General features: G+C 42.3%; 1 protein-coding gene across 1 annotated transcript in view; it reads left to right on the top strand.

Annotated features, from left to right (window-relative positions):
• Window positions 1–515: 515 nt before the first annotated feature.
• Window positions 516–12,725, top strand: part of LOC111147594 (discoidin, CUB and LCCL domain containing 1) — a 67,064-nt gene continuing 54,854 nt past the window's right edge. The window contains 3 exon segments of the mRNA XM_022503720.1: window positions 516–652; window positions 654–905; window positions 907–1,184. Of these exon segments, the coding sequence (XP_022359428.1) occupies window positions 516–652; window positions 654–905; window positions 907–1,184 (667 nt within the window).

Below are 12,725 nucleotides of genomic sequence, written 5' to 3' on the forward strand. Positions count from 1 at the left end.
TTGCCCTCCCCGCAGCCCTTCTCTACACCCCCAGGAAATCAGATCCTTCGTCCTTCTGTGGCTGCTCGCTGGTTCAAGGATCAAGTTAAGCATCCTTTACGTGGCGTCTCAGGCCCTCCACGTTCAGGCCCCTGCTCTGCGCACAGGCTTCCACTTCTTGCCATCTAACCACCTGTGCTGCGCGCTCCTGACGCCCTGGCCTCTTCCTCCCTCGGCGTCTTCGCACACCGAGGCTGTTCTCCTGTCCCCCGCCTTTAGCTTTCCCAAGTCCCACTCACTCTCCCAGTCTCGGCTTAGAAGCCACTTTTTAAGGAAAGCCTTTCCTGGCTGATTCCTCCCCCGTGGTCTCCTCCCCCGCCATCTAATTAGATCTTCCAGACTGCGCTACCAGTACTTTTCATATCACCAACCGCAGTACACATTATACACTTGCCTGATTATTTTTAACGTCTGCAAGTGTTACAAGGGCTTAGCACTGTGCCTGGCTGCCACACTGCTGGACCTTAGTAACTTCAATGAATGAATGGAGAGACTTGAACTGGATTTTCATTGTCACCATCATCAACCTATCAGGCAATATTTCGCCTCCCACACTGCTGCTATCACCGGTATGCCCGCCCCTGTGGGGTTGGCAAAGCCCTGGTGGAGAGCAGCCCCCACCTCGCGCTCAGGAGCTCGGGGGAGGACCCGGACACAGCGGGGCTCGGGGTAGGTCTCAAGGCCAGGTGTCCTCCTGGCTCCCAGGTTCACATGCATTGGGGGAGGAGCGGCGGAAGAAAAAAGAGAGACTGAAACAGGGAACGCCCCGTACCTAGAGGGGACCGCGGGCGGCGCCTAGTGCGCCTCCGGCCTCAAGGCCAGCAGCCGCCGGGGACCTCGACTTCCTCCTTTCGGGGCCGGCGCGCGGGGCTGGGCGGGGCGGGGCGGGCGACGCCTCCGTCGGGCTGGGCTCCCGGCCGCCCCAATGGGATTCGGTGCGGGGCCGCGGCTGCGCCCAGTCCCGGCGGCGCGCTCGGCCGCGGAGGAGGCTGCCCGGCCGGGGCAGCGGAGGCGCTGCGCTCCGCGAGGGGAGGCCGAGCGTGCCAAGCTGGCGCCGGGCGGGGCCATGGTGGCCGGCTCCCGCGGCCTCCTGGCCCTCCTGTTTGTGGTCTCCGCCCCGCTCCGGCTGCAGGCGGGCGAGCTGGGTGAGTGGAGGGCGGGCGGCGGGGCAGGGCGGGCTGGGCCTGGAGGGACCCGGCGCGGGAGGAAATGGGTCACCGCCTGATCCCCGCGGGGTCCTGCTCTTTCTGGCGGACGGCGGCTCGAGTATAAAACAAGTTACAAAATTCCGATCGTTCCCCCACCCAACTCCTTCCTTCCCCGCTCGACCAGAGAAGCAACTTGACACCTCCCGCGTCCCCTCTGCTTTCCCCGCAGCCGGGCTGACTCTGCTTCCAGACTTCCTGACTCCGCCGGCCCCGTGAGAAGTGACATGGCCCCGGGGGTCGCGCGCTGACGACCCCGGCCGCCTTAGGGGAGAGTCGTGAGCGGGGACGGTGATCGCAAGCCTCCTTGACGGGGCTCCTCAGCAGCTGGGCGCCTGGGCCCTCCCGGTCCCCTGTCCTCCCTGCGCGGCTGCGACCCGAGGGTGTGCGTTTGCCGCTCGTAGGAATGGGGGGCGGGGGGAGGGGAAAGGTTCCCCCGAAGTTGGGGAGGAGGGCTGCCTCACTTGTGTGCTGCTTGCACCCCAAGTTGTCATGTGGCTTGGCTCTTTCCTGGGTGTTTGAGCGAGTCGATTCCCGACCAGGCTGGTCTTTCTGTGGACCTGGTCCTTGGTTTCAGGTGGGACGTGATTAGCCCACGACCGACTTTACTTCTGCATGGCCACCTGATTAAAGCAATAAACCGTTTTACCACCCAAGCAAATCCTTGTTAATTAGTTCTTTACTGATAGGGCAGCTTTCTGCAATTTTTCAGCTGTTTTTTTCCTTCCCTGCTTGTGCCCCTATACAACGGAGAGTATTGAATGGCACTAGCCAGAGTATTTTGACAGATTCCCCCCACCCCTACCTTGTGTTTTCTAATGAATCCAAATGCTGGCATTTTCTTCACTGAACCAAGTATCCATTCCCAGTCCGAAACATGAATAGTCAAGATGTCAGTAGTGGTTCCCAAGTTTGCTTACATACCAATTTGTTTGTTTGGTTGGTTGGTTTTTTTGTTTGTTTGTTTGTTTGTTTTAAGCTCAAGTTTAGGCAAAATATGTCTTGGCACTAACAGAATGCTACGCATATCGTAAAATTTTAATAAATAATGTATGTTTTTATTAAATGTAGGATTTTGATCATAGGTGTTTTAAACATTTAAAAAATGTTTCTCACCTCACTGTTAGAAGATGGAACCTCTATGAATGTGTCCAACAATGTTCCCCTGTCCTCGTCTTGCCACAACTGTCTCCCATTTTTCCAAACGAAGTTTCAGATGTTGGACCTTCATCTAGGCTGTTGAGTGGGCGCTTTGTGGAGAGAGCAGTTCTCTGGGAGCAACTGTGATTGCTTAGATCTTACTGAGTTTCAAATCTGAGACTTGGTAGCAGCTGACTGGCAGAAGAAAATGTTGTCATTTGAGTTTCCACAAAACATCCTATGTGTTTAGGATGTTAAAAGAGCCAATGAAGGCATAAGTATTCAATCACACAAAAAAAGCAAATCTTAGATTTGGGACATTTTACTGAAAAAAAAAATTCTAGGAACTCTGGTCTGATATCTCTGGAGTGATAATCAGTGATTTTTTTTTTTTTTTTTAAAGTATTTCTCACATCTGTGGTTTTCTCAATCAGCCCTTGGTCACTTGTTTTGCAAGTTTACATAAATTTAAACAGGCACTCCCATTTTAGGTCTTGAGATAGGCTACTGGCTACATTGTCGAAGGGTGGTCAGAAGTCTTATCAGCAATCTTGATGCTTAGAAGAGGGCAGCTCTAGAATAACTTTGGTGAGAAGTTGACCCCATTTATTATATTTTACCTTCATCATTCTCAGAGTCAGCTTAGTCTGTTCTTGGGTCCCAACCTGCCTCATCACCACTATCTCCGGAAGCTTTGTAAAGCCCCAACCCCATGCCATGAATCAGAATTGCAAGTGGGTCGGGCCTGGGAATAGGCACTTAAAAAAAAAATTCTCCCAGGTAATTCTGATTCTACTCAGCCTTGAAATGGTGGAAACATTTTATAATTATAGGATTATAAAATGCTACCATCAATGTCATAGACAATTTAATATTACACTTTTATTCACTGGATTATGTTTCAGGAAACAAATGTGACAATTTAAGTATTTATAAGCCTAGTCAATGAAATTATTCCAGTTTTTTATGACAGTCTGGGGAAGCTATATTGGTTCCTTTGTAGGGCTTCTGTTTACCTGAAGGTGCTTTTGCTCAGTTTATTTTTTAAAAAGTGGCCACCTCTTCTAGTATTTATAGCATGCCGGGCCCCAGGCCCCAGGACTAGATGAGCAGAATTTGGTCTGATTTCTGCTCCTTCTTATGCCCTTCCTCTGGACCAACTTAACTAAATTTAGATATGGTTTCACATGGTTTTTGATCTTATGTAACATTATGTATAAATTGATCTTTAGTATTAATACAATTAGTATAAATTCATAGGCTTGGACTTAGATCTTCATACGTTGATTCTAAGTTTTGAGAACAAAATATCCTAATTTGTGTGATGAATTTTTGCTAACTAAAAATCCCTGATTCTCTCCTCAGGAAAATATTCGTAGATGTATATTAAAGATTTCCTCCATGTGATTTAAGTTTTAGTGAAGAATAAAAATAAGCATTCAGTCTCTAAGGAAACTTTAAGCATAGAATTGGATACTTTAAAATTGCCTTAAAAATTCTGCCCAACTCTCATTTGTTATTATCAGAAGGTCTGATATATAAGATATATAAGATCTCTCCTACATATTTGGTTAGACATGGGACAGTGGATGTCTGATGTTCTGGGTGAGTGACTTCTTAAAAAGTAAGCCCAAGCTTACTCTGGTACCTTCTGTATCAGTGTGTATACTTGCCCCAGGCTTTCCATCATCCCATCACTGGGATTCTGTCTACCCTGTTGGACTGCCAGTTCCTGAGGGAGTGACTGGGATTGTCCTTATCCTAGCGCCTGACAAATGTGCTTAATAAATGTTTCTTGGGTTAAACTGAACAATCTTTTCATGTTTAGGCGATATCTTCAAGTTATTTCCTAATTAGTAGAAACTAAGTAATAGGGGTGCCTGGGTGGCTCAGTCACTTAAGTGTCTGCCTTCAGTTCAGGTCATGATCCTGGGTTCCTGGCATCGAGTCCTGCATCAGGCTCCCTGCTCAGCAGAGTCTGCTTCTACCTCTTCTACCTCTGCCTCCCCACCACTTGTGCTCTCTCTGTCTCTCTCTCAAATGAATAAATAAAATCTTAAAAAAAAAAAAACCCAGAAACTAAGTAACAAAGAGTCTATTGAAGGTCTTTATGAAGGTTTCTCTGGTGCTTCTCTTAATTAATTGTGTTTAGCAAGCCTGCTCTGTTGGCATACTTATTTCTACATGTCTCTATATATTTCAAATAAAAGGACAGCAAAAAGAAGGGAACGTGCCAGCAGACCAGAACGTACCATATCTTTTGGCTGTAGTAGATGTAACACTCAGAAACACTGAGTTGTATCATATAGTTCAGGAAAAAAAGATGTTAAAATGCTAAAGGCTTCATTAAACAAACCAAAGGATGCATTAGGATTTGAACTCTGAATAGTGTCTGAACTGAAGTTACTAGCTTTTTACTTTTAAGTTGAACTCTTTAACCTTGTGGCATTAAAACAGACATGAACAATCATATAGAGAACATAACTTGGAAATAACTTAGACATCTGATATTTACAAGGAATTATGGCTTTATTTTTAAGATGCATGGAGAGGTGAAATTAATTGCAGCATATAACAAAGGTTTTCATCATGTTAAGGCAGAAAAACAAAACAAAACAAAACTTGTTCAGGGAACTATTTCGTGTTGAGTTCTGAGTTACTGCTATGTGTCCTGAAGCGCAGAGTCAGCACTATACATGTTAGAGTAACCAGTTGTTTTGCATTTTTTAAGGAGATAATACACATAACCTATCTGGAATGGCACCTAGCCCGTAGGAAAACCTCAATAAATGCCAGTCATCTTCCTGTTCATTACTGTTTATTACGACTTATTTGACAAGTATGGGGGCCCCTTGGTTCTGCCTTCCCCACTTCCTCCAGGACCTTGTTTTCTACCATGCTTCCCCATACTCCCAGGCATTCTGGCTTTCTTACTCTTTCTCAAAGATATCAGACACTCTTTTCTACCTCCCAGCCTTTGCATGTGTTGTTCCCTCTGCCTGGAATAGGCTTGTCTCAAATATCTACATGACTCCCTCCCCCTTCAATCTTCTTGGGGAAAATGGCCCTAACCGCCTGTAACCCTCCTGCTATCCCCCAGGACTCCTTATTCCCCTTTCCTGCCTTCAGTTTTCTCTGGAGCACTACCATCTTCCACCAGAGTGTATCAGTTACACTTTTATTTTATATGCCTCTCTTCCCCCTACAAGAATGTAAGGTCCAGGAGGAGCTTTGTGCTTTGAACAGTGGCCAGCCCATGGTGGGTGCTCAGTCGGGAATGTGTGCTCAGTGAGGATGGGGGAGAAGGCAGTGGAGACCTAGTTCCTGCCCTGTTGAAGACTCAGAGCTGACTCGAGCTGAGAATCAAAACCAGAACAAGACAAAGTAAGAAAATAGTATGTCTAGTCCGACTGTTATTTATAGACAGAAAGTCTGAAAAGGTGGATTTAAACTAGAGCGATTCGTTCTGATATATTTAAAGCTTGGTTTTGAGGACAAATGCAAAAATATTGCCAGACTCTCAAGTTTTTATTTTTCATTAGACTATGGTGTAATTTTGCCTTTTTGCAACTGGAGAGTCATGTTGGTGTCATTTTCCAGATGTTTGTTCTCTGCTTTGTATATAGTTGTTTGCCTGGAAGGTGGGGGAGTGGGAGAGACTTAACTGGTGGAAAAAAACCCACATGGTGATTTCTAGCCCAGTGTAGAAATAAGTTCTCTCTGTGAGCCCTTGCATGCTGAGTGCAGATCAGCTGTCAAACTTGACTTCTGGTGACAGCGAAGAAGAGAGGGTTTTGTTTTGTTTTCATTCTTGTTTTTGTTTTTTGCGGGGGAAAGGGAGGAAAATGAGGGAGAGTAGAGATGAAATGAAGCCTTTTAGAGTCTCTACTAGCACTTGGTACAGTGCCTGGTAAGAAAGAACTCCAGGTAACTATTTCCGGCGTCCGCACATGAATGGTGTGGCTGAGGTTTGAGAGAATGAGGTGAAGGGTAATGTTCACTAAGTTGTTTTAAACAGAATTGCGTGCATGACTACCATGATGCCTTAGGAAATGTTCTCCATGTGTTTAAGAAAATAGCTAAATTCAGCTCTGAGAAGTTTGGGAATCTCTGAGACTCCTTTGCAGGCAACACCAGGAAAGCTGCCAGGAGTCAGGAGCTGGCAGTCTGGGGAATGATAGAGCAAGTGGTATCCTGATTTGGATCAGGTGAGTCAGTGTCCCCCAAGATCTCCAGCTGCTTGGGGCGCCTGGGTGGCTCAGTGGGTTAAGCCTCTGCCTTCGGCTCAGGTCATGATCTCAGGGTCCTGGGATCGAGCCCTGCGTCGGGTTCTCTGCTCAGCGGGGAGCCTGCTTCCCTTCCTCTCTCTCTCTCTGCCTGCCTCTCTGCCTACTTGTGATCTCTGCCTGTCAAATAAATAAATAAAAATCTTAAAAAAAAAAAAAAAAGATCTCCAGCTGCTTATACATTGAGGGTGTCAGGGGCCCCAAAATCACTGGGGATAGTGTTCATCCATTTGTGACATTAACATTGTATTAAGCCATATTGTCATCTATGCCTTGACTGTTCACTGACATTTCAATTTGATCTATTAGTCTGGTTTTTATGAACTGTCTTTCTGGGAGTTTTATGCTGTATGAAATTATACCCAATACTTACAGAAATGTCTTATGTCTTCTCTGTGGTAATTTTAGCTTAGGTGTTTTTTTTTTTTTTTTTTTTTGGTAGGAAAAGCTGCAAAGAATAACATTGAAACAAGGTAATAGCTAAGTGATTTTGTTTTATCCATTTTCCCCTAATTTTTTATAAAGCCATATTGGAGCTTTTTCTTTTCTTTTTTTTTTTTTTTTTAAAGCTAAATTTCACTTAGGGCTTTCTTTTCTGACTGCTTTCACAAACATATTTCCTAATGCTTACAAGGCAGAACAGTTATGGAACAAAGCAGGATATTGATAAATAATGTTGTACTGACATAGCATAATCCTGAAAGGAAGATGTTACATGGAGAACCACTAAGGACAAGCTTATGACACTCACACACATGCACAAATACAAGTATATATCCCTACAGCTAATGTACGTATACACATACACTCATATACTGCCCACTATTCGCTTTTACTAAATATCAAGTAGACAAAACTACATATGTAAAATATGTATAAGGTGTAAAGAACAATAAAACTGATGCCTGGATACTCCCTCTATGACCTAATCTCTATATGCTTCGATATTCTGCTTTTTTTCAACTTAACATTTTATTAAAAGCTTTCACCATACTAATTGGGGAAAAATTCTAAGTTTATATTTATTTTTAGGATTAGCCTTCAGGTTTTAAACTGAAAACACATTTTCTAGTCATTTATTGCTACTGAGGAATATCTACTAGGAAAATGGAATTTTGTCTTGGCCAGTCGGCTATGGGTCTTGTTGAGATTTTTGTCTTCTGTGTGATTCAGATAACCCTTCTTTGCTTTTGGAGTCAGAAGTAAGTTGCTTGTCCATACCGTATTTGGAAAAAGTATTACTTTAAATGTACTAAGTGTCAGATGGTAAGGTAATTCCATTTTACAAAGATGGTAAGTACATCTTGCAAAGATAAAATGTATTTCTTGGTCCTTCTTGGATGAGATTTATTTTTTTTTAAGGTTTTATTTTTTTATTTCTTTGACAGACAGAGATCACAAGTAGGCAGAGAGGCAGGCAGAGAGGGGCGGGGTGGCGGGGAAGCAGGCTCACCGCCAAGCAGAGAGCCCGATGCAGGGCTTGATCCCAAGACCCTGGGATCATGACCTGAGCCCAAGGCAGAGGCTTTAACTCAGTGAGCCACCCAGGTGCCCCTTTGGATGAGATTCTTAATTTATACATACAGGTGTCTACCTTGTCCATGATTAGACTACTTGGAGTTTATGTTTATTGATAACTGCATTTGTTTTATATGGTTTTATAGTCATCATTTTCCAACTCAAATCATTGTAGCCTTTTAATGCAATGTCCAAAATATTTACATCTTACCAGAAGGGAAAAGAACAGTCTCTCTTTCATTACAAAATTAAAATCTTTGGAAATTAGAACTAATCTGGCTCCATTTCATGATTGAGTGTGTTTAGTGGATGCGCCCAAAAGTTGTATATAAATGATTTTTCTTCTTCTTCTTCTTCTTTTTTTTTAGAGAGGGAGGGAGGAGGGGGAGTGGCAGAAGGAGAGAGAGAGAGAGACTCTAGCAGGATTCCCCACCCACCCCCGCCCCTCCCTCTTCGCCCAAGCACAGAGTCCAACTCAGGACTCGATCTCACAACCTTGAGATCATGACCAGAGCTGAAATCAGGAGTTGGACACTCAACTGAATGAGCCACCCAGGTGCTCCCAAATGATTGTTTATAGAACACTGTATTCTTGAAAAAAGGGAAAAAAACCTAAAACTTTCTTTCACTATTATATCTGACAAAGAACAAGGCCAGTGGGTATTAAAAGTTAAGAAGTCCAGTAAGTTTGAATTACCAGTGCGTAAAACTTCCTACAGGGAATATAGGTAAACATCTCTGTGGGTCTCACTTAATTTTTTAAATGGCTAAGTGGATTTAATTCAGCCTTTTTACGGCTTTTCACAAAAGCAAGTTTACCTCATATTGAAATGTAGTTGATTAAAGTCTAAAGGAGGAAACCTTTGAGACTTGCTAGTCCATAGGACCACTGAAACATGAAATCGGCTTATTGAATTGCTTCCACCCTGAAGACTTTAGAACAGAAGCTCCTTATTCTGAGAATTACATGTACCGTGACTTGCCTTTTTCCCCCCCTCAAAAAGCCCCTGCTTTACCAACAGATTAAAATTGAAGAGAGTCCACAGATAGAGAAATGGGCCTGTACTGGCTGTTTCTGTGAGCTCCAAAGGGCCTAAAAATCTTTGAAATCCTCTTGCCTTGTGGGTAGGAAATTCTTTTTTCTTTCTGTTTTTCATCTTCTTTTTTCTTTTCCCTTTTTATCCTTTTTGCTACAGTTGCTGTGCTATGTGACCAAGATCTTTTTATTTATTTATGTATTTACTTTATTATGTTATATTAGTCATCATACAGTACATCATTAGTTTTTGATGTAGTGTTCCATGATTCATTGTTTGTGTGTAACACCCAGTGCTCCATGTAGTACATACCCTCCTTAATGCCCATCACCGAGCTAACCCATCCCCCACCCCCCCCCCTCCAAAACCCCCCGATTGTTTCCCAGAGTCCATAGTCTCTCATGGTTTGTATCCCCCTCCGATTTCCTCCCCTTCATTTTTCCCTTCCTTCTCCTAATGTCCTCCATGCTATTCCTTATGTTCCACAAATAAGTGAAACCATATGATAATTGACTTTCTCTGCTTATTTCTCTAAGTGTAATCTCCTGCAGTCCCATCCATGTTGATACAAAACCTGGGTATTCATCCCTTCTGTTGGCTGAGTAATATTCCATTGTATATATGGCCCACATCTTCTTCATCCATTCGATCAAGATCTTCACAGAAACACTGTTTTCCCCCTGAGGTATTTAAAAATCTATTAAAGACTTAATGGCATTTCTCTCCTAAATATTTCATTTGTGTCTCTAAATATTCTCTTGCATTACCATGCCATGAGCACACCTGAAAATATTACTAGAACCATCTTAATATCATCTAATACTCAAGTCATATTCAAATTTCCCCAGTTGACCTAAACCTATCTTTTTACTGCTGCTTTGTACAAAGAAAGATCCAAACAAGGGCCACATATTACAGTTTGTTATTCTGTCTCTTAAGTCACCTGTAATGTACCATTAAGCCCTGCCCACATGGTTTTTATTTTCCTGGGAGGACATCAGTTGTAGTGTGACACAGCTCACCCTTAAATTCGACTAACTGGCCTCTCCATTTCTTATCTTTTCCTTGGGGCACTATCCACTGTATTTCTCTATAAACTTGAACTTAGACCTAAAGACTTGATTAGATTCAGGCTGATTTTTTTTTTTTAAGTACCACAAAGGAGTCATATGCTGCTAACCGTATCTCAAGATGCATATATCATTGTTGCTATTTTTGGCCCACTTTTCACCACACTGAAAATGCTCAGTGAATTCAAGAAGTAACAACTCTACCTCTTCATTTTGAAGTTTCCTTTTTCCCTTATGACCTGAAAATAACCTATGAAATAGTAGCCACTTACTCAGTAAAGCTACTCTTCCTCATCAAGTTTTCATTCAGTGGTTTAAGCATCCATGGAGTGTTCCTTGTCCACCCAGGTTTTTTTAATGTAAATAAAAATGGAAAACCCTACCCCTCATATGTATTTTGATTTAGCAAGTGTTTTTGCATCTAATTCAATCCCAAGAGTTCTGAGCGCTCTGAAGAGAACTGAGATTCAGAAAGATTGAATCATTTACCCCAGGCGCACTCACCTTGAGTGTCCAGAGTCGGATACAAGTGCATGCATGTCTTAGAATCCTAGATGCCTTCTAGGATGGTCTCCTGCCCTTCATCTTAGACGGGTGCTTGTGTCCAGGGGAGATCAAGTTAAAGAAAAAGAAGCTTTGGAGAAACATAATTTCAGGAGGTTATTTATGCAGTAAATTTTTAAATTAATAGTCTTTGATTTCTCATAGAGGTCTTCTTATAAGACTTTTTCAAATCCCAATTAGTAGCTAACCATGTGCTTCTGTTGCACTGTGATAAACTCAGTGATGCCCAGTGTGCCATGTGCAAAGGCAGTGTAATTTTGGGGACTATGCAGTGTGATAGGAGTTTTATAAGGTTTATTTCTTCCTCCATCAGCTCTTCTGTTTCATCCTTCAGTAGAAGCATGTTAAGATGCCATCTCTTTCCTAACTGAGATTTGCTTTTTTCTGGTCAGTAAACATTGATTGCTTTTTCTTTGTATATGGGACATACATGTATGCTCCCAGAAACTTTCTCCTCCTATTTCTTCATATATTTTCCACCATATGCTCAAATAATTCCTAAATTGATACTTTTTTCCAAAGTTCAGAAATGTCACTCTGGCTTAAATGTAGGTCCTAAAATTTATTATTGCCTGTCCTAGACTTATAAATGAACTGTAGATGAAAATCAGTGCCAAAGAATTGAGAATATAGACTTGTTCTAGTTTTAGGAATAGATATTAAAATAAAACCATATAAAAGTGGTATCTCAAAGGTTTGTCTTTTTTTTAATTTTTAAAAAGTATTTATTTAAGTTCAATTTAGTTAACATGTGATATATTGTTAGTTACCAGGGTAGAACTTAGTGATTCATCAGTTGTATCTAACACCCAGCACTCATTACATCAATTGCCCTCCTTAATGCCCATCACCCATCTAGCTCATTGCCCTTTCCTCTCTCCTCTCTCGCAACCCTCAGTGTGTAGCCTGGAGTTCAGCATCTCTTATGGTTTATCTCCCTCTCTATTTTCATCTTATTTTATTTTCCTTTCCTTCCCCTATGTTCATCTGTTTTGTTTCTTAAATTCCACATATGAGTGAAATCATATGGTATTTGTCTTTCTCTGACTGACTTTGTTCAGCATAATGCCCTCTAGTTCCATCCACATCATTGCAAATGGCAAGATTTCATTCTTTTTGATGGCTGAGTAATATTCCATATATAGCTCTCTGTGTGTGTGTGTGTGTGTGTGTGTGTGTGTGTGTGTGCACGCGCACCACACCTTCTTTACCCATTCATCTGTCAGTGGATATCTGGGCTCTTTCTATATTTTGGCTATTGTGGATGTGCTGTTATAAACATTGGGGTGCATGTACCCCCTCGAATCACTATGTTTATATCCTTTTTGATAAATACCTAGAATGTAATTCCTGGGTCCTAGGGTAGCTCTATTTTTAACTTTTTGAAGAACCTCCATACTGTTTTCCAGAGTGGCTGCACCAGCTTGCATTCCCACCAACAGTGTAAGAGAGTTCCCCTTTCTCTACATCTTCAACATCTGTTGTTTCCTGAGTTGTTAATTTTAGCCATTCTGACTGGTGTAAGGTGGTATCTCCTTGTGGTTTGATTCGAATTTCTCTGATGGCAAGTGATGTTGAGCATTCTTCAGAATTTTAAAAAAGGATCTAATATTATCTGCTGAATATGATCATCTTAAGAAGATTAAATAAGATAACATAAAATCCCTTAGAACACACCTTTTACAATAAATGCTTAGTAAATGCTATGTATTAGCATTTTCACATTTTCATTTTTTTTTTAACATTTTGGTTCTTACTGAGTTTTTGAAAAATGTATCTGGGAAAGTGAAAAGGTGTGTGTGTGTCAATGAGAGGGAGAGAGAGAGAGTGAGGAGAGAGAAACGTTTTAATTTCTGAAACTCAGGT

This window comes from Enhydra lutris, unplaced genomic scaffold (genome assembly GCF_002288905.1).
Source record: "Enhydra lutris kenyoni isolate GAN:26980312 unplaced genomic scaffold, ASM228890v2 scaffoldscaffold17, whole genome shotgun sequence".
In the NCBI taxonomy this organism is placed as follows: domain Eukaryota; kingdom Metazoa; phylum Chordata; class Mammalia; order Carnivora; family Mustelidae; genus Enhydra; species Enhydra lutris.